At 38.4% G+C, this 22,598-nt stretch overlaps 3 protein-coding genes across 4 annotated transcripts; all 3 read right to left on the bottom strand.

Annotated features, from left to right (window-relative positions):
- Positions 1-4,995, bottom strand: LOC102712489 (50S ribosomal protein L3-2, mitochondrial). Its single transcript, XM_015843860.2, has 5 exons — positions 4,603-4,995; positions 3,407-3,616; positions 2,362-2,466; positions 541-654; positions 1-461 (listed from the first exon to the last, which is right to left on the bottom strand). Exons 1-5 carry the CDS (start codon positions 4,951-4,953, stop codon positions 297-299), a joined length of 945 nt encoding a protein of 314 aa, XP_015699346.2. The 5' UTR covers positions 4,954-4,995; the 3' UTR covers positions 1-296.
- A 610-nt stretch (positions 4,996-5,605) lies between these two features.
- Positions 5,606-10,368, bottom strand: LOC102712216 (protein TRIGALACTOSYLDIACYLGLYCEROL 4, chloroplastic). Its single transcript, XM_006645649.3, has 5 exons — positions 10,023-10,368; positions 9,056-9,287; positions 8,450-8,807; positions 7,738-8,075; positions 5,606-6,254 (listed from the first exon to the last, which is right to left on the bottom strand). Exons 1-5 carry the CDS (start codon positions 10,286-10,288, stop codon positions 6,057-6,059), a joined length of 1,392 nt encoding a protein of 463 aa, XP_006645712.2. The 5' UTR covers positions 10,289-10,368; the 3' UTR covers positions 5,606-6,056.
- Positions 10,369-11,016: 648 nt separating this feature from the next.
- On the bottom strand, positions 11,017-20,185 carry LOC102716908 (5'-nucleotidase domain-containing protein 4). Of its 2 annotated transcripts, XM_006643933.3 has the most exons (17): positions 19,785-20,174; positions 19,085-19,182; positions 18,124-18,243; positions 17,516-17,605; positions 17,319-17,434; positions 17,138-17,237; positions 16,464-16,535; positions 16,343-16,390; positions 16,174-16,251; positions 15,949-16,068; positions 15,739-15,844; positions 14,572-14,735; positions 13,646-13,780; positions 13,065-13,195; positions 12,351-12,413; positions 12,182-12,260; positions 11,017-11,491 (listed from the first exon to the last, which is right to left on the bottom strand). In XM_006643933.3, the coding sequence occupies exons 1-17, from the start codon at positions 20,146-20,148 to the stop codon at positions 11,444-11,446; spliced, it is 1,932 nt and encodes a 643-aa protein (XP_006643996.3). In that variant the 5' UTR covers positions 20,149-20,174; the 3' UTR covers positions 11,017-11,443. The 2 variants fall into 2 exon arrangements, with proteins under 2 accessions (XP_006643996.3, XP_040383204.1); XM_040527270.1 differs by lacking the exons at positions 11,017-11,491; positions 12,182-12,260; positions 12,351-12,413; positions 13,065-13,195 and adding an exon at positions 13,305-13,482 and having other exon boundaries at positions 19,785-20,185.
- Positions 20,186-22,598: the final 2,413 nt, after the last annotated feature.

The raw sequence follows: 22,598 nt of genomic DNA, 5'->3' as shown, positions 1-22,598 counted from the left end.
TGCAGTGAATCTTTCCCATTTTATATATCTATCTGAAGCTTAGATTACACAACTTATTGAACAAAAAAGTTCCATTCTGTCAAACAATCAGCTCAAAACCCTAATTGAGTTAGGGCCCTGACACATTTGCCAAGTAATGTATATGGAACAACATTGATCAGAGACGGGCCATGAATGGGATGACTCTTGCAAGCAACTACTCATATATTGATGCAAAATTCAATAAACGATTTTGTCGGATGGTCAAGCTGCAGTGCACAGGAAACAAAGGGACCGTTCCGAACCATGCCCTAATTTTAATCTGCTACCATGAATGGGTCGATGTCACCAAGATCAGCTACGAGGAGCTCCTCCGACTCACCTTCTTGTGAGAAATATGTTGGGAATGGCAGAGAAGATATGTCGGGTTTCTTGTATATTGAGTCCTTAACAAAAACAAAGCTACCTTGAGGACCAGGAACCTGCAAACAACAGAATATATATATATCAATATTTTTCAGCAAAATATACTTTTAAATGTGAAGGTACAGATGGAACTACCTGGCCTTTCAGATACAATAAGTTCCTGGCAGGGTCTATTTGGTAAACCCATACATTTTTCACGGTGCGCTGTACACCACCCATACGACCAGGCATCTTTCTGTTTTTGAAGACCTGCAACATATTACAGCAATGTTACATATGCCCCCATCGTATATGCAAGATTGCTTCATGCAGTGCTGTTTTGTTAAATATAACTACACCAGTGCATTCCTGCCAACAGCTTGAGATAATAAACTGAACATGACAAGTTAAACCACTGAATTTCGTTTTGCTTATGGATATGGAAAAAATATTTTGTTCAGCCCAAAAGTAGCACACAAAGACTTGAATTCACCTCACTAAAGGAAACTGATACAAGCTTTGTTGCAAATGACACATGGAAAGTAGCTTATAGTTGGAGGTTATACCTTGAAGATGCTAAATTATTAGACAAAAAATATCAGGTGTTACAAGCTTTATTTGTGTTTTGCTCAATGCAGTTACTGATTCATTCACCCGCATTAGGAGCCACTCTCACAAAAATCTAGGAACATTCAACAGGACCACAAACCATCTGAGATTTTCCCTTGAAAGTATATAATGAAGAATTTTGCTGGGGAACAGTGCAAATAGCTACATTACTGTAAGTCTGTAATAAAATATAGGATTTGCTGATCCAATTGTGCACTCTAGGATTTGCCACCTGATTTATCATTAATAGTGGTCCCAGGCTCAAATGCCAGTGAGACATCAAATGGAAAGATCCTTGTCTGATCCTTCATAGGAAGACAGCAATTGGCTTATTGTAAGTAGAGGCTACTAATAAGTGTGAAAGATGAAGTAAAATCAGCAGCAATATTGTCTCTGTCTGGATTTTAATTCTTTTTTACAAAGAGATACAATCTTTATATTAAAAAGTTTAAAACAACACCCAGATAGCTAGATGGATAAATTTGCAGCGATCAATGCCTATCATGCTTGCTCCTTTTCAATCATTTGAGTTTCATTCCAACTACACCAAGATGCTCTAGTCCTAGTTGAACAGATTTCAAGCCACTTTAAGCCAAGTGGCTAGAAGCATTTGGAGTGCATTTTAATTTTCCATGAAAAACATTAACTTGTTCATGCATCTCCAGTGAAGGGCATTAGTAATTCTGACCAGACAACATATTAAAATTTTCATTTAACATCTTCTGAATATATTGCAGTATACAAACATGGCCAATCGACCATGTACATGTTTTGCGTACACGTAGGCGTTGTTACTATTTTCACAGGCTCACATTTTGTAGCAAATTGTAACTAAAAGGAATGGTAAAAGAAATGCAATCTATTAATGAACAATGCAGGAGCAATAGTTAGGCACCATTCTTTAGTGGAGGTTTGGATGGATTTTTCATGGCACATGAAACAAGGTGAGTCATTAGTGCATGATTAATTAAGTATTACCTATTGCAAACTTGAAAAATGGATTTATTTGATTTTTTAAAGAAACTTCTACATATAATCTTTTTTGCAAAAAAATGCACCATTTAACAGTTTGAGAAGCATGCTAGAGGAAAATGAGGAAACATCCATCCATCCATCCAGAAACAAATGGTGCCTTAGGCATGAGGAAAACAGCACTGCAATTAGCCAGCTTATCTTTTTAATCAATTTAAGCATTGGGAAATAGCCTGCCAATAACAATTATCCAGCATTAGTACTTATGATGAGTAAATTCTGGGAGAAACTATGCCGCCATATATTCTAGTAGCAAGTACCCTGCCTCTTCTGGGAAGAGAAATTTATGCCAATCATCAAGTGATCAGTGCATCGACATTATGAAATATGACATACCCTTCCAGGAGCATCTCTTTGACCAGTAGAACCAATGCTGCGATGTGATAGAGATGCACCATGTGATGCAGGCATCCCACTAAAACCATGCCTTTTCATACCACCCTGCAGGAGGGGAAAAATGCTAAGAATCGATGTGTATTGACAGTTTGATAGTGCACAGTGCTGTTAAAAAGTTGGATTGCGAAAGTGAAATAAAGGGAAGCAAAAATGGAAGCCAGGCTATTCTAGCATTATGAACATGCTAATCAAATGAAATCAATAATCGATATATTTGATGGCAACAGTACGGTCAAATGTGAAATTAAGCTTGAAATCTTGAACATTGCAAATCATCAACAACTTGCATTAACATGGTCAAAAGCCTCCAGGAGCTACTGTAACAACTAGCCTTTACCAAGTACAGATCCTGCTAGTTCTTAAAATCTCTATTTATAACTGCTTTCTTTGTCATTTCCACAATACCAACTTAGAAGGCAAACAAGTTGCTATCATGCTTCTTCTGTCTTGACTCACCTAACTCAGTTTTTCCAGTATATGCTACATAGTGCATACTACATACTACATAGTGCCATGGTGATGAACTTCTTTGGCGTACCACATAGATACAATGATTACAACTGGTCAATATCCTAACAATGTGTTCATGCCCTCCAATGAGGTTGCACATTTCCTATAAACGCTTCAAAAAAGGGGATAAGTAGTATCCATCCATCATTTATTACTGCTTTGCATTTGGGATAAAGAATATAAGCACACGCTATTTTGACAATGAGTGGTGCATATTACTTGCTTGCATGTTCAAACAATATATGTGGGCAAATGTAAATTTTTTTTTTCATTCGTATAAAGAAACATGTTGGAGTCACAGGCTCACAGCAATGCTTTAGTGAAGTAAATGTTTGGAATGAAATCAAGTGTTACATTTCAAGTAGGTCCATAAAACCCTGATGGCTATTTTTGTTAGATAATTAAATCATCAATAAGAAAATTGGTCAGTCACATTTCAGCAGTGAAGTTCACAAACATAGACAAAAATACATACCGCAAATCCTTTCCCCTTTGTGATTCCAGTAACATCCACAAATTGTCCAGGCACAAAATGGCGAACTGAGATTGTTGCCCCAACAGGAAGAAGTGCATCCTCAGTAACAGGAAATTCCTTCAGTTTTCTCTTTAGAGGGACTCCTTGTGCCCTAAAGTGGCCCACTTCTGGCTTCCTTAGATGTTTTTCCTTCTTTTGACCTGCTCCGAGCTAATAAATACAAGGAAAGAAGTTGGAGAAGTTAGAAAGAGACGTAGCAAAAATGGCAGACAATGGACCAATGGTAACAAGCAATAACTCTACAATACCAAACAAACTTATAGCCTCATCATTTGTCCTTCAGCTTATAAACATAGGCAAAAGTTTGAATTTTAAAACTTAATTGTGAAGTTAATTTTGGGGTTTTTCATCTTCGTTTATTTTCTAGCATTTTCTTTTAAATCGCAAAGGACACATGTGTACAAGTTTTACCCACAGATTATTTTTTTAATCACTAATAAGTTGTTTCGCTGAACTATTCAAGGTGGACGGGGCAATCATTTACATTAAATCAATTACATGAAATGTACTTATTAAAGCTCCAATGCCAGGACCAGATGTCTGATCTATAAACAAGCTGTTGCAATTGAATTTAGGATATGTCTGAGCCTTAGCATTTTAACAGTGAAATGGTATAACCTAGTTTGATAAGGCAACCTGCAAAACACAATATAATGTAACCCGAGAAAGTAATATGGCAGACCACACAAAGAAAATCATGCACTGTCATTTGTACACATTTTTTTCTATCCGCAATGGGAAGAGACGTTTGCAGAAAATTGCTACATGGTTTTGTTTTGTTTTACAAGCTTATATTTCAGTTACTGCTTGCAGTACATCTCAATGAATTACCATTTACCAAACATAATGGAGAACCCCTAGAACAAAATAAATGCACATATACTACACTATATCATTTCATGTCTAGAACTCAGCTACTCTTGGGAGCCAAAAATTTTGCTCTAACGGCAGAAACAGTGCAGTCCAATTCTTGAGGGTCCAATAAAATAGTGAAAAAAACACTACTGTTTATAGTGAAATGAACAGCTGATCCACATTTTGAACCAGTATTTTCCAGTGAAACGAACCAGTGGATCCACTGGTCCCCGCGCGATGTCACCCACAGAGTTTCACACGGATATCAGAGATCATATCACCTGAAGCGCGAAGAACCCCTCCTTCTCGGCGGTCTTGACCTGGCAGACGACATTGTCGTCTACCCAGAGGACGGTGATGGGCACTTTCGCTCCCCACTTGTCCCACATCGCCGACATGCCGCACTTGACGCCGATCACGCCGGTCCGCCTCGAGTCCGGGCCCATCACCCCCGCCCGAGCCTCTATGATCCGGCCCCCGCCCTCCCCTCCTCCGCCGCCCCCGCCGGCGTCATCGTCGTCGGGAGGGGAGACGAGGGGCTCGGCGGAGAAGAGGCGGCAAGGCGGAAGGCGGGGGCCCGCGATGGAGAGGTGGCGGAGGCGCGCGAGGAGGCCTCTCGAGACGGCCGCCATGGGGGGAGGCGGCGGCGGCGGCGAGCCTCGTAGTGGTGGGTTTACGCAGTGGGTAGGGTTTAGTGAGCTTGGGGAGGCCGAGGGGGAAATGGCCCAGTCGCGGCGGAGCGCATTGGTGGGCCCACTTGCAAGTGGGCTTCTTGCAGCTTGAGGCTTTCCTTCTCTGTGTCCCCCTCGAATCCAAGTCTTATCTGAGAACAAATATAGTGTGCATTTTTATTGATTTAAAAAATATAGAGTTTATTTAATAACTTCTAAGAAAAAAACTGTTAATCTGCAGCCTCAGTTAGTCGGTTGTTGCTGGCACAGTGGCACCTCACTAGGTTGCTGACTAGTACAACATTTTTGGTTGACGGCAACATTGTCCCAAATTTTAAACAAATCACCCAAAAAAAGTCAACTGCTAGTACACATGAAAGGTGTTCAAATTTTCAAATAGGAACAGTTTAACGTTTGAACTTCTTCCCGACAAATTTATCAGATGTGATTGGTATCAACACTTCAACTTGTAAGGTAGATCACTGCAGTATAACTACTGGTCTCCAGGCATGGCCACGCAATCAGGTGATTGCTTGACGTATTTGTAAATGAAAAATAAATTAACTCTAGATTTAAGATTAAAAAATTAAAATTTAACTTATAAGCATAAACAAAGGCAAAAAATGAGGATGCCGTTGATATTGCAGACGACGCTCAGATGGTGATCACTTACACGAGCAAGTATTCTTATGATGCCCAACGAAACTATGAAACACAAGTAGAAATATATTGCCCTTAACACGTATTGACTTGTTATGTGTGCATAACTACACTATTCTACAGAGCCGAAACAATCTAGGGAACTGCCCTCCGTCAAGGCTCATTGCCTGATAAACAGCAAGCTGTTTTACCCAATGAACAGAGAACAACAGCCTACAAGAATGGCGGTTCAACAGGTGAATGCAACACATCCCAGATAAAGTTGATTACATTTACAGAATGCCCCCTTGATGGAGCGTACTGCATCATCTACAGCTCAACTAATTATGACCTAGTTTTCATTGGTATCAATATGATAGAGAGAGCCCAAAATTATGCTTATGTGACATTGTGAGCAAAACTCTTCAGGTCTCAAAGAACCGGAGCTCCACCATTGCCTCCTGATGCTTGGGGGAATACCAAGCAGTGGCCTTTGCAGAACCCAGGACCTTCAGAGCCCAGTCGATTGCAAAAACTGAGTCGTCCACGCGAACGAAGTGGTCTTGTTTTTTAGGGTCGACGGCAACTGAGGATTCAACCCGAAAGCTGAAGGGTCCAACTATCTGCGATAAGAACAAAATATAGTGTGAACTTGAAGTTTCCTATGATAGAATCCAAGATCCTACGCAATATAATCATCTTGTTTAGTTAATTTATTTTCTTGGAATATGCAAAAGGCACGCAACAAGAAAAACATGGCCCAAAGGTATCTAATAGAATCCATCAGTAATTACATGTGCTCGAGCCTGAATGTAAACATATTGTGTTTACCTTATCATTCAAAATTTTAGTAAATGAAATGTGTTAATTAATGTCTGAACTCTGAAGTAGTACACAATAGGATCTGCATCAAACTAAAACTACACATCATAGTATCTACTATAACAGTAGGAACTAGGAGATGGGGCTATTCATCTAAGCATAGCCCACTATTATTGGATGACATAGTTAAGCTCTCCTAAATTCACTGGCTTACTTTGTTGATTATATGAGAGCTTAATTTAATATTTGGTGCTCATCCCAGTTTATCGTAATCACTTCACACATTTTGACATGTAACTGAAACAGTAAACCAGATGCCAACATTGCAAGTCTGTGATCAGCAGTCAGAAAATCAACAGTGGACTTACTGGATGCGCCAAGCAGTGCTGCGATTTTGTAAATCATATTATTTGGAGATCAAGAAAATGACTAGAAAGGGAGATTACCTATTCCAAAGTATGAAATTAGTAATTATCCATGCCAATTTTGGATAGACATCATAACTTCCAAAGTTGAATTTATGAGATGTTAGCGTTGAAAGAAACAGGAAAATGGTGATATGGTATCATATGTAGGCCGCGTTCGGCAGGAGGAGGGAAGTGGGTTAGTTATCCGGCGCGGAAAACGTAGTAATAGATTAGTACATGATTAATTAATTGTTAATTATTAAAAATATAAAATAGATTAATATGATATTTTAAAACAACTTTCCTATAGAATTTTTTTGCAAAAAATACACCGTTTAGCAGTTCGGAAAACATGCGCGCGGAAAACGAGTGAATTTATATAACTTGCCCTAGGGGCCGAACGCGGCCGTAGTTCCGCTGCAGGCTAGAGCAGCATCCCTTGACACTTTTAATAACTACTAGGAATAGTAGCTTATTGACTTCAAAGAAGACTGATATCTGAAGTATTACATATTCTAGGACACCAAGCAATTGTTTCTACAAAAAACATTGATAATCTAGATATATATGATTTTTTTTTCTGTATACAATAATGTACCACTCTGGAAAGTGGCAGTATGATTGAAGTCTTCATACCTTGTTTCTATTATCACTTGAAATATCAACTTATTAATATAGTAAAGCAAGTTGGTAGAAATATCCATCCACCTAACATTTATTGGTTGAACAACAAAGGACCATATCCATTTTGAAAATATGAAAGTAAAATAAGAGTAAAGAGAACACATGAATTTGTGCCATGGTAACTTTCAGAATTCTAGTTCTAGCTTTCTAGGTATCAGAGCACAAGCTGATGAAAAAGAAAGAAATGATTCACCTGTTGTTGAAGAGACACAATCACATCAGGACAAACGTCACAGAATGTCTCTAAATCAGGGCGTCGAGAGAAGAAGAAATCTTGCGCAAGCTGAGAAGCACCACGTAAGAACAATGAACCTGAGGATATATCTAACCGGGCACTTACCCTTGTCAAATCCAGGAAAAGCCTCTGAAAATTCCCCTGTTGAGCTGTGAAATTAACAGATGCAAAGAGGTCTGCAAAGGCAGCAAACTTTTTGCTCTCGTCAAAATATCTAAAGGCATTGGATTTTTGTATTTCATTTTGCACGGACATTCTTTTTGAGCAATCCCCCAAGGAACCACTGGCTACTGCACCTGAAAAAGAGAAAGAGGTAGAAAACAGTAAACTCGTGCACTGCTGACAAGTAAATCTAATAGAGGGTTATAGAATTAAAGAATATGATTAATTCATTTATCCGTGCAACTATAGATGTTCATTACTCTTCAATGGATATAGCTCCAAATACTGGGCAGTAAATCATATGCATTGAAGTATCAGTATGTTATATTCCAGAAAATGTGTCAATAAAGAGGACAGCGTGACTTATTGACATGTTAATGAAAACATATATAAAACGGCTAGGACAGAAATAACAGACCTCCAAACAAGTAGAAGCAGATAATTTCCTTGAAATAAACTTACATAACTAATTCCTGAAGCTCGACAACAGGAAAAGGTAAATGCTTACCAATGATCCCGGTAAATGATACATGAGGATCTGAGAGAAATACATCATATGGCTGGACACTTTTTAGTTTATCTTCTTTTTTCCTCCAAACATCAATGCTTTTCTTAATTGAAATAGCCGCCTTAGCACATAATCCAGGTAACAGAGCAACAGGAACATCAGTGGTTTCTTCACCACCACCAAACCATTTTGGTTCTCCACTATTCTGCTGCAACAGTACATGATAACTCAATCCAGACTTGGAGCCAACTGAAGCCAGGTCAGCTGATAATGACAACGGCACATCCCAGTACACCCCCTTTTTATCAATGAATAATCCAGGCCAAGATGCTTCTAATGTAATATTTTGATGAGGAAGCTGGATTCAATGAAGAAATCTTCAGTTTTAATCCAAACATTTTAGTAACAACTACCATTAGTTAAGTAAAATAGTCATTCCATAAAGAAGGACAAAATGTTCCAAGAGTCAGTCAAACCTTCACAACTAGATACCTAGTCAATATAGGAATATAATGTGTTCTATTGAGAATCCCTAGCGTAAGCACCACGAATTCCCACAAATAACTAATATATACCAAATAACATAAGAGTATCCAGATGATTTGCCTTGTGCCGAAATATTGCTTTGCCCCGATCGCCCTTCTTGATATTGTACAGCTCCAGTAGCAAAGTGGTATCTGGCGTAATCAAGAGTTCTGTGCCTACACCTAGAGTCATAACATCATGCAGGTGCCTTTTGATATCATTGGACCAGGAGACCTCTTGCCGATTTGATAACTTCTCTTTCACGACAGCCACAAGCTTTTGTACATGAAGTTGCTCCAAGATAGTAAAAGACCTGAAAATAATGCACTTTGTTGTTAATGGTAGCACACATATGTTTTGGTCAGATACATCTTACACGTGAAGTAAAATTTGCTATAAGAACATCTGTAGGCTAGTATGGCCCTTATGTATCATGTTATAATCAGGGCAAGCAAAATCGTTGAATTTTACAGTTTTCTTGCCTATAAGTGGACATGGCTGGAATGAACAAATATAATGGTCAAATTCAGTTTAGAAACAGAACTGAACTTCTACTACTGATGGTTCATCTAGTAGACTGCTGGCGATTGGTGAGCTCACAATATCTCAATAACCATTGCACTTGGGATCTTCACACATGCTCTGTCACATACATTTGCATTTTCTTTTTTTGGATTAGAAGGCGCTCCAAGCAGATATATTGACATTATCCCAAAAACAGTCTCAAGCCATTCAAAAAAGAAAAAAAAAAGACTGCATAGCTAGAGTGATTCCACAGTTACCTCAAAATGGACAAACCAGGCACACAATAACACATCCATTGTTAGTTCATTAGAAGCTACTCTGATATTGCAAACCACATTTCGGTATGTAACAACCGCACTGACTTGGAGCTGCGTAGATACGCAAAAGAAAATATTGACACGCTTGAAATTAGCAGCACTGCAAGCTACATTTCGATATCTAATTAACCGTGGCAGCCTTGGAGCATCGCAGATTTGCAAATGCGAGCTTTTTTTTCCTCGATCGCGAGCTGGGAGGTTGTTACCAGTTGTGGGCGAGGTGGAAGAGGTGCGCGTGGTGGACGGAGAGGCCGGCGCCGGAGGCGGCGAAGGAAGGGACGAGCGGGGAGGCCATGAAGCGGTGGAGGAAGTCGAGCTGCTTCGTGCGGGTGACGCGGGGCCCCCGCGAGAGGCCGAGCGGCAGCGGGTCGCCGGGGACGGGGCGCGCCGTGCCCTCCATCGTCGCGGGCGCCTCCATGTCCAGCTCCCACCGCCCGTCCCCGTCCGCCATCCATCGCATCCGGCGCAACATCGCCGCCGCCGCCGCCGCCGCGCGCCGCTTCCGCCGGGGCGGCGCTTTTGCGGCTTTTGCGTCGGACGGGGCAAAGCCGGTAGGAGGATAGGGGCTTTTGATTGCTTTGCCGGGATGCGGATTATACTCTCTGGGAGGATTGAACGTATTTTTCTCTAATTTCAAATTACAAATTTCGTTATGAAAAAAATTGAGATGCGAAATACAGAGTTATGCCTATTATTCTCCAATTTCAGACGTACCCTTCTCTATTACTTGTCAGATGCAAGAGCTTCAGCTCTGATGTTTGAGCTTACAGCTCGTAAGCCAAGGAAAAAAAAGAAGCGACAAAAACAATTGAGTAAAACTTATGAATTATGTTATTAGTGATTTAAGAGCCAATGTTCATTTGTGCTTTCAAATCTATTGCTAGGAAAAACATAAAATCAGATTTAAATTAGGTTTTAAAACTTCAAACTTTGGCTACGAGTAGGATGAGAGGTTTTTTTTTAGGTAATTGTTTGGGTGTTATGAAAAAAAGTCGAACGTAAATAAAAATAATTTATAAATAAAAAATTTATATGTATATTCTTATTAACCTAAATGTCAATGCTAGAAAATAAACATTGATAAAAAATTTTAAATTTAAAGTTAAGAATTAAAATTTTAACTGATAAGTATAAGCTAAGTATAAGCGAAAAGATAAGACGTGCTAGCCGGTCGGTCAGTCGCAAACGAAAAGGTTGGGAGCAAAATCCGCATACAGCCATGGAATTTATTCCTATTTATTCATTCAAGTGACATTCCAGAGTTTCGACACGCGAAAATGAAGACCTTACAAAACTTAGTTACAAATTGCATGCCCAACTTTCCACGGTTGTTCTGCCCAGCCTAACCAAACCAAATCGTTGTTGAGTCGTCCAGCAGAAATCAAATGACAACATGGGCTTATTGCGATCGTGTCACAAGCTAATGACTCTTACGTACACCGAGTACACACAGCTATACACGAGTACACGACATCACTACGTTAACGCGAAAAAAGGAGCTCCGGATTAACAATGGTCTTGCCTCGCTGCAGCGCCGCAAGAAGCCCAATCACCACGCGGCTCACATCATCCAGCTGCCTTCTACTCCCTCTACCGATTTCTCTCTCTCAAACAGAGAGCGTCGACCTCAATGTTGTTGCCTCCGGGAATATGAATGCGCGTCATGCCCAAGTGTCTGCAAAATGTTCAGAGGATAAACGAGGCAGTGAATAAAAACAAATGAGATGGGGAATGCGGCAGCGATACTCCATGGAAAATTATGAAACAGCGGGCTGAAGAGATGATAGCATATGAAAGTCAGAAAGTAGGATATGCATTCGGATGTTCAACTGGTTTTAAGAAACTGGTAGTAGCATCGCAGAACATATGCTGTGACCTTCGAGGGATTGTATCACATTAATGTAATCATCTGAGATCAATAAAAGCTTCCTTTATCTAAAAAAATGTTGTGACCAAATAACTACTGAACACATTCGTGGTTCCATGTTTCCACGACGTCAAGTAGATAAGATAAATTTCAACCCCTGTCATTACACATGGTTCACTACGGCGCCCTTATAGTACAAAACGTTACAAAAAGAAGGGCAAAAGAAAAGAGACCTAATTGAGTGCTAGTAAGTAAAAAAATCACTTCGGTAAGTAAGAAGCTACTCCCAAAAGTTCTAACAGGATAGATAATATAATATTCTTATCGCAGGCTGAGTCTGACACAGGAATGGTTCCTGTCATTCTACTTACTGCTCTAATTTGTCTTCTATGATTGTTTGAGGGAACTGGAAATATCAGGTCCCAACCAATCAACAAGACTATAATAAAAACGTCGAAGGTCAAAAGGGAACCAGATCATCTAGAATTTTGTAGTTACCTGTTCTTGTGCTTGGAAATACATGAATGGAGTATAATGTAGAAAATTTGAAACCCTTGATGTGTATATATCAGCATATCTGCAGCAAGGACAAAACAGTTGCATTTACACAGATAAAATTAGGGCTCATAAAAGAATATTCACCACTACAAAATCGTAAATCACTCACTTTTCAATTTGTCTGGTCAGATGACTCTTATCCCATAGGCCCGCACGTGACAACCAGCCCCATCTTAAGAGCGAAAAAAATGCATGCTTAGCTTATTTAAAGATACATGCACCAGGATACATACATACGTGCAAGTCAAATCTAACCATCCAATCATAGATTAAAGGCTATAGTCCTACTGTGCTCCTCACTTTCCCCAGATTGAAGAGATCTTTTAATGAAAGAGTGAAGGATATTGAGAAGTTAATTGCAAGTTAACCCTGTTCACATTCTCAACTCTCAATTATCAAAATACAAACACAACTACAAAAATTCTCCTATCCACTGCATCCAATGGATGGAATTGAAGTAATAACAACTACAATAGAAGAGAAGCAAGCATCAGAAAGAAAAAAAAAATGTGCGGGTTCTCAAGCAAATCCATCTTAGCACCGTATTGTATTCAACTTTTCACACCTCATTGCACCATACGAGTCCTTTCATAAGAGATCAGGCTATTAGTATTAGTTCTATATCAATCATCATTAGTGAATGCTTCTTCTTTATGATTCACAAGCTTTTTTAATGAGAGTGCTGAAAAAGGCCTTAAAATAGGATTTTTTTTCTGCAAGAAATACATATTGCAATAGATCTAGAAGCCACAAATTTCAAACATTTCTTGCATTCAAAGACTCGTGATAAATTAGGCAGTGACTGCCTGCCTGCTTGATGTACCTTTTATTGAACTGCTCTCCATCTGACTCTAGCATTGGTGCTATTTTTTCATCTAATCTCTGCATAACAATGAGCAACTTTTGCATACTTTCTGTAAGCTCCTGATCATCCATACAAGTAGCAGCAAGCGTCTGGAAATAGAACACAATTGATATTTCAGTAGAATAAACCAAATCACCATACTATCTTTGAAGGAGTACATGATACCCAAGAGTGGCTGAAATAATACTGTTACCAACATAATGTATCTGTACTCATTTAAAAGACTCGGGTGGTAGCGATGAGGGGTGAGTCTGCCACCACCCACCAACTGGCATATGAGGCCATGGAATTGGTGAATATGTAACCACCTACTCCCACTATCATATGACATGTGGGGCCACTAAACGTGACGCACATAGACTGTCCATTTCCAAAGCTGTAGTGGAGAGGAGAAATAAATATTCACCCTAATCCTTGCAACGCATGAGTATTTAGCTATTAATTTGTAAAGGGGAGAATGTCACGTTTCTCAAGAGAGGGAAAATTGAACAAGTTAAAGCTAACAAAAGCTTCATGGTTCTATTCTAATAAAGTAATACCTGTGCGGGACGTGAATTTGTTCGTCTCTGCAGAGCCAGACGAAGCTGGTTGAAAAGATCTCCCACGATTTCCTTTTGTTGTATAAGTGTGATAAGATGTTCTTTCTGAACATGGCTTCGGATTAGTGCATCAAACTGCAAAAACAGGAGACAACAAAATGATCACTGGGCATGAGCAAACCTCTATCAGAAACTAGAGCATGCATACAAACTAAATGGTGCCCTCACTAGGTAGTCTTTCTGATGAATTCAGAATCAACTTACACACAAATATTTCAAATAAGCTTGACTAATGGTCTAAAAGGTAAAGTCATGAGCAACATAATGGCATCATATATTGTAGAAAGACATGAGTTCCTGCATAGCATTTTTTTGTCACTTCGATACTTCACCAACAGATAGAACTCTAGTATGTGGCACCCTTGTGTAAGGGCGTGTTGCTGCCCTCAAATTCGCGCCTGGCTCAGGCGTCGTTCTCAGGCGTTCGATTTCGGCCGCCTGTGGCCGGATCAACCTGCCTGAGCAACAGTCTCCAGGCGAGGGCAGCAACCAAATAGCCCCTAAGTCTAGGGATTGAACAGGTAAAATCTGAAAATTATGGACCTAAGCGAGACAACAGGACATAAAGACTGATAATTAGAGGATAAAATTTATATTTCTATGGTTGAAAATATGTTTTTCTCAAGAAAGTATCAGAAATCAAATAAAGGACAGGGAATATGTATTTGAAAAGGTAACAGAAAAGGCTTTAAACCTCATAGACATACAGCTGGAAAACTAAACTTTAGTTCTAAATCATATATAGATCACCAGTTTGCAAACATTTAGCATATTAATTGGTAATATGTTCTGATGGTAAACCCCCTTAGCTCACAGTTCTCGTTCTGCACTGAAAGTAAACCTGTGAGGAAAGCTGGTAAACTTACCTCGTCTTCTAGTTCTCGGCAGATTAGTGCTGTCCTCCATCGTAAATGAACTTTTGATTGGCTTACATCTGTGTAAATATGATCCCCTACATATAATATCTCATCCCCATGGATGTCTAGTGACTTCTCAACCATCTGAGCACTACCACCAGAGTACAAGCCACCTAAATACCCAATTAAGAAAAGGGTAACAAGTCAGTTACAGAAAAGTATGTTGTCTTTCAAGCTACTCCCTCCGTCCCAAAATAAATCAATCTTTCACTTTTTATCTGCAATGTTTGACTCTTCGTCTTATTTGAAAACTACGATTAATATTTTTGTTTTTATTAGATGATAAATCATGAATAGTACTTTAAGTGTGACTATTTTTTTCAAATTTCTTGAAAATTTTTTAAATAAGATGGATGGTCAAACGCTGGACACGAAAACCAAAGAATTGGTTTTTTGTGGGCCAGAGGGAGTAGCTGCTAGTGCATCATAGATACATGCTAAGAAATGGAAACAATATATTAATCTTTCAGGATAAGACAAAAGTACAACCTAAGCCTGAGAGGCTGCAGAGAAAGGAGGTAGCTCAATTGTTGATGAACAATGGGATATGGACAACAAATCATCTTAGATCCAGAAGACTCAACATTGTTTTTTGCTACGCGATGTGCTCCGTGCTCTTGTTCAACCTTATGTTATACTACCAAACATAAAATACCAGCAATCAAGCGAGCATGCACATGCCTCTTAATCTCTTGTGCAATTTCACAATCACAAAAAAACCTACATATACGGTGGGCATATGGCACAAAGGATCGACCTACTACAATAAATCAGATCACTTTGGTTTATTGTCTCAACATGTTAGAGATTAGATGTATTTTTAGCTCATAGGGTAGAGCTGTAGATAATTGATATGTAAAAATGTTTCATGTTCCTCCCATAGCATGAAAGAATATGTATTCCTATTTTTACACCACCTTAATCAATCTGAAACTTGTCTTATAGTTTTAATTTGATTTTCATCTACTCTTTTATCTTTTTTCCTGACTGAATTTTAAATGGACTGTAGTGTGTATTTGCAGGTGAAACCTGAAATTTTCAGCAACTAACAAAAGAAGTAAAGCAAAGAGACTCTAGAGAAATTCTGTCACAAGAGAAAAATATCAAGATTGACACCTGAATTTGCTTTAAAACAGGGGCGCATTAGTCCATCATTTGTTACAACCTCGTACAACGGATGTGAAATTTGGAAAAACTCTGGCTTCCTTGCAGAGACTATAACCTACAGTAAGAATGTTTCAATTGATTTTAGTTATGTTTTCAGCATGACAAGCAAGCAATGAACAACAAACAGTTCCATCTAAGACCAGCAACTTGATTACTCACCATTTCAAACAGATCTCTCCATGCCATATCATTAGGAAGGAAGCGATTGAATGCATGATTCATCATTTTGTTCGTATAGTGGTAATCTGAGTTAGTAATAAGAAGCAACCTTTTTCCAGCCTGGTGAGTTCAAATGGGAACGTCAGTACTGCAGTAATACGGAGAAGTACAATAGATATGACATTACTAAGGAATCACGAACTTGTAAGGTGACTGTGTGTTAACCTCTTTTTGATCCAGAAGAGCTAAAGGCAGTTCAGGATCAGGCTCTACAAATCGTTCTGGCTCAGCCATTATCTCATTCTACATTTCAACCAGCTAAAGAAATCTTTAGACCAACATTAATCATATAGAGTATTGTCATATCTACTAAGTAATGATGACCAAAGGTTACCTTGAGTTGACCTTCTACATGTGCTCGGAAAAGTGCCCTGGAAACAGCCTAAAAAGAAAAGCCTTAAGATTTTACAACAACAAATGTGCATACCAGTAAAAGAAGCAACAAGGTCAATTACATTGTACAGTCCTTTATAATCCAGTGGCCCAAGTTCAGCTGGTACCAACCCCTGATCCAACTTGTCAACCATCTGAACAGAAGACCCATGTCCATATAAATATGGTTCAATTCAAACTTTAGTTTTAGACGCTCAAGGTAGCACACTATCACATGCACATGCAGAAGATCTAACCACACTGAATTCAATTGAAACTGCAAAAAAATTCTCACTGAATCAAGCAGAATTGATCATGCCAAGTTATATGCATTGACTATTTTTAGGGGTAGATACTGTCGATTTGTGATATCAGAGTAAGACTGCTGGATGAGCTTTTCTTATATCACAGTCCGGTCTTTGTAATCACAGGATACTATTTTTGCAAGCCATATGTGTATTAAATAGTATATGAGGTAAAATATGTCCAAAGTCCAAACTCTGAGCCCTAAGGCAAAGGAGCATTATTCGTGAATGAACTCTAGCAAAAAGAACTCTAACCAGGCCAGAACTTGGCATGGTTTTTGTCTGAATTTGTCATCCGGTGAATGCAATTCCTACCAGATGTTTTACCTATACTGAAATTACTCTTGTATACACATGTGAATGATGGCTATGGATTAACAAACAATGAGATGCCAAGTGGCATAATACAAACATGAAGTGGACATTATTTGGTATGGAGACAAGTAATTGACCTGCATGAACATGACAGCTTCTGACACGGAGAAAAGGGTATTAAGGAATTCCCATCTACTTTCTTTCCGTAGATCCACCAATTCTCTTCCATATATTTCACTATTCACATGCATTAATAAGATTTATTATCTTCTCTGGACTCAGGACAACAGTAAAGCTGCCAAAATGTCTTATCTATACCTTACAGCACTAGTTGAAAGCATCTGGGTGCCATGCATGGCCCTCTTAATGTAGCCAAAACGATCAGCTTTGACCAAATTCCCTTTGTCTTTATCCATAATAAGACCCCTGATGACCTGTGAGAGTAACCGTGTCATTAGGTGTCATGCATTTGTCTTGAGGCATTATGAACTGTGGAGTACACAACAGTACAGTACCAGGTCCGGATCAAATTCAAGGTCATCTACTGGGAAACCCATGCCCTTCAGATTCTCCATCCCATAATCATAAGCACGCCCTTCCCAAGCCTGCATATAGATGTAACAACATTTTGGTATCTTTTGCAATTTACCACAAGACTATGGAAGGACACATAAATCATCTGTGCTGTTTTCTTATCCTGGATGTAAGAATCGTGAGATTTTACAACAGTAAATGAAAGGATTACACTAGTTGACACCACACCTAAATTATCAGTTAGCATCGTGTCATATCAGTTCAACAAATATGTAAAGTTTCCTACATATAGTATATATAATCTCCCATTTAAAATATAAGGGTTTCTTTGGTTAGGACTAGGTTTTGACTAACAAATACTTTACTATATTATTTATGTGACACAGAAGTATAATCATAAGAAGGTACTTTTGAATATGAATCTAATAATATCGAGTTTGCATCACAAAAATTATATCCTGATAGAGTAATTGTTGGTCAAAGCTTTGTACTAACGAAACAAAATACGCCTTATATTTAGAAACTGAGGAAGAAATTCTCTATCTTAGAATGATCAGTAGACAGTTTGATAATAAAGGTATTGAAGTACCATCACATTGTAGTGAATCAATGTGTAGTCCATATCATAGCCAATGACACTGATAGATCGAAGATTTAGTGTCCTGGTGCAAAAAATTCCACGAGGGAAGTGTCTTACTGAAAAAGGATCCTGCATTTTAACAACCATGCATTAATCTTGTGTCATCAGAAAGTTGACTAGATTCTTCATCATGAACATAGCCAATCAAGATATATCATAAGAAAAAGTAATGATCAATGATTGGAGTTAAAGAAGGAAACACTGAGCAGTAAAAAGATATCTGCAAATTATATTCCGATGTTCAATATACTATAGTAAGTCTATAATGACTAACCACTGAACTCTGGCTTTAATATATTATTCCATCTTGTCTTCAGATTTTTCTTGGATTTTTGTTCATTTCCTGCTTTTTACATAATTCATGTATGGACCGTTGGATTTCACTAAATATTTGAATTTGGAGGTAGCTCTGCTACAAAAGTATGTCCTTTGTGGATTTTCAAAAGAAAAATGCATGCATTTTCAAAAACGTGTAAGTAATTTTCAACTTGAATCAGGTATGTTTCATTGTGTCAAGAAAAATAAATTTAGTTAGGCCTTTTCGCAAATGTAATTTTTTTTCCAAGTGTACAGCAGATTACACGCCTTTATACCATTCCTCAGAGTTAATCTTGTCTTAATGTCTTGATGATTGAATTTCTCAGTGCCTCACGAGTGCTACGACAAACAATGAACAAATTCATGAAAACACTACTTATCATGATTATGGCATACTTTGAGGTGATGAGATCATCATTCTGAAGAGGGTTGATTCTGATTTCTGAGAAGTTCCAAGTTAATTCGGTCATAGCAACAGTAGGTGCTCTACAGAATACATGTACAGGGTATGAATAGAAATGGTGGAAACATACCAGTTACCAGACATGAAACGAAAAAAACATGCTAACAGGGACATAGGGCAGAATATTACAGCAATTCCCAACTCACGAAGCAACGATTCAGCTTCTCTCGCTTCTTTCCAAGCTATCTCCTCTATAGGGCCATGCAATGTCGACTGGCCATTCCCATCTAAAATGCAAACATTTCAGAGCAATTACAACAAAGCCTTCGAATCATGATAATGATGGTCTTTCAGTATAACTTAATACAGTGAATCTATGACGCCTGATGCTTGTGAAAGGGCATGTAGCCTAGTGGTTGTAGTGACCTGAGTAACACCTAAGATCTAGGTTCAAATCTTTATAAGAGCATGAATTTCAGATTGGGTATTTGAGGGGCTAGTTCCTCTACTTGGGCTAAGTTCCCAAATACCGAATTAAAAAAAATGGTTGCATATATCCAGTTAGATATGGAAGCCGGGTAAAAAAATACACTTCTCTACTTGGGCTAAGTTCCTGAATTCTGAATTAAAAAAATGGCTGCATATATCCCGTTACATATATCCCGTTGGATATAGAAGCCGGGTAAAAAAGTACCCTTCTCTAAAAAAAAATGACGCCTGATGCTTCAATTCCCTCACGCATAACACTGCTTATTTGCTTTTTTAGGCTTACAGTTACAGTAATAGAATCATGATTCGTCAGCAACGAACGGGTCAACACAACATGCGAGAACAGGGGAAAGCAAGCAGGAGCTCGAGAGTACACGGCACGAGCCCAAAAGTAGCTCACCAAGCGCGTCCAGATGCTCCCTCCGCACGTTCAAATCGCCCTTGGTGCTCTCCCCCAGATAGTCCACCCGCGAGAGCCTGGAGGAGGTCACGGAGAAGTACGACTCCCCCTCCTCGTATCCCTCCTCGTCCTCCTCGTCCCCCAGGCCCCCCTCCACCGCGAGCGGCCTGGTGGAGTCGAGCGCGCGGCACCGGAGCGACCAGAGCGGAGGGCGGCGGCGCGGGGGGAGGAGGAGGCGGAGGCGGAGGAGGGAGGGAGCCCCTCCGACTCCGAGGAGCACCCCAGGCCCGCGCGTCCCCGGAGGACACGGCCGCGCCGGGAGGCGGAGGCGGCGCGCGAGCTCGACGACGCCGTCCGCCGCCATTGCCGCGTGCGTTCGCTTGCGGCCGTCGCGGGGGAAGGGGAAGGGGGGGCGGGGGGAGCCGACGCTCGAGAAGCGAAGAGTGGTGGATGGGGCGTCGGATCGGACTGAGGCACACTTACACGCTTCATAAAAAAGTTAACAACATAGATTAATACGAGTTATATCACTCCACAAACATACAAGTTTAAATTTAGCTTCTACAAGTTATAGCAAAAAAAAATAAAATTGAAACAAACTATACGCATATTCATAATTGTTTTTGTTATTTTTGCTATAACTTGTAGAAGATGAATTTAAACTTGCATATTGGTGGAGTGATATAACTCATATTAAACTAACTTGTTAAATTTTTCTATATTTTTTTATGACTATTTAGATGGCATGCAAGCAACAGGTGTATATAAAAAACTGCTTTCCATTGGACCCTACTGTTACACCAAATTTGCTAGATATAGGTCTATGTTTAGTTAAAAAAATCATATCGATCTTTGGTCATTTAAATAAAATATTAAATATAGATGAATATCAAAACTAATTATACAGTTATAGAGGAAATCGTGAGACGAATCTTTTGAGCCTAATTGCATATGTTTAGCCATAAGTGCTACAGTAACCAACATGTGCTAATGACAGATTAATTAGATTATTCGTCTCGTGATTTTCAGTCGGAATCTGAAATTTATTTTATAATTAGACTATGTTTAATACTTTAAATGTGTGACTGTATACGTCGACGTAACTACTCTTCCAAAAAAATTTGGGATCTAAACGGTGCCACAGTATCTTCCTTTTTACTCCGTCCATTCCACGTTTGATGCCGTTGACTTTTTTTATATATGTTTGACCGTTCATCTTATTAAAAAATTACTTAATTATTAATTATTTTTATATCACTTTATGTATTGTTAAATATATTTGTATGCATATATATAGCTTTACATATTTGACAAAAAATTTTGAATAAAACGAATAGTCAAACACGTTCAACGACGTCAAACATTTATGAAGACAAGGTTAGCAGTTTAGAGACAGACGGCCGTATTCAAAAATTTTATACATATAGTTAAATTTATAAATGTTTTAAAATATCTTTAATAATCAAATAAATCATAAAAATAATTAATTATTATGTAATATTTAATATAACGAATGATCATAATAAAAACTAAATTTAGGTGTCAGGTAACATTTTGGCCACGGACTAACATTGGAGTATGGGTGATGGTTCGGATGTTTCGCGAAAAAACAAAACGGCATATTTGTAAATGAAACAAATTATAAATAAAACAATTAAAATGTATTTTTAGCGATATAAAAGCCAGGGCCGTAAATAAACTTCGATGAAAAAACTCAAAATCAACTTTAAATTTAAGGTTAAAATTTAAATTTTGACTTAGAGTATAATCATATGTTTAGATCGTATGCATACGTGTGCACCCTATTTGCTTTAGGACCCGCTCCCTCCGAATTTATATATATATATGTTGGGTTTGTTTATTTTTTTAACGGATATCGGGCGTGGACAAAACTATGCTCACCTAGGGCTTAAGCCCATGCATATATCCATAAACCCCTTAAAATTATGTGAAATTATCATGGAAGTTTTAGAAATAATTAAGAATATATAAGCTTCATCCTACCGTTTGAAAAAAAAATTCCTTCCGCCTATGCGTTAACGACTCTTACTATAGAAGTTGAAATGCAGAGGAGTCAAATCCTTTAAAATTATATAGCCCCTTAGTTCAGATGGAACAAACAAAAGTCTTTAGCCATTCGACTGAGTTTAGCTATCTGTGATCAACTTGAAATGCCATTAAAATTTGTTTTCTAAACAACTAGTTGTGTATTTATATCGTTTGTTTTCATAGACTCACAAAATATTAACTTAGTTTCATTTATAGCTTAAGGCTCCGCGTTTTTACAAATAAAAAATAATTTTTAGGTAAAACTTTTATATACGTGTCCATAGCGACTTAAAAGTGAAATGTGTAAATAAACCATGATGAAAAAGTCACAAAATTAAATCTAAAATTAAATTATAAAATTCAAATTTTGGCTTATAAGAAGTTACAGCTTTAAAACGATGGGAGCCTAAATTTCCGTTGGTGTTGTATTATAAGCATTCTCTCAAGAGCGATATGGCCATGGTTTATTACAGTTTTACATGCGAATAAGAACCAAACGAATATAGGTTTTTTTTTTATGTTTGTACAAGATTTAAAATTTAAAATTTAAATTTATAGTTAATTTTTAATTTTTAGGTTTTTCTATCATAGTTTTTTCATTTGACTCTATATCACTAAAAACACGTATAAAAGGTTTTATCCATAATTAATTTTTAATCAGTAATAAACCATTTTTGTTTATGCTTGTTCTTAGTGAAAATATGATGCTAAAAGGCAATGACTTCCACGCAAATGTTGTGCTAGCGGCCAACAAAGGAGTAGCTA

This window comes from Oryza brachyantha, chromosome 1 (genome assembly GCF_000231095.2).
Source record: "Oryza brachyantha chromosome 1, ObraRS2, whole genome shotgun sequence".
NCBI lineage: Eukaryota > Viridiplantae > Streptophyta > Magnoliopsida > Poales > Poaceae > Oryza > Oryza brachyantha.
Note: the sequence above shows the minus strand (reverse complement) of the source record. Positions and strands in the feature narration are given on the sequence as shown.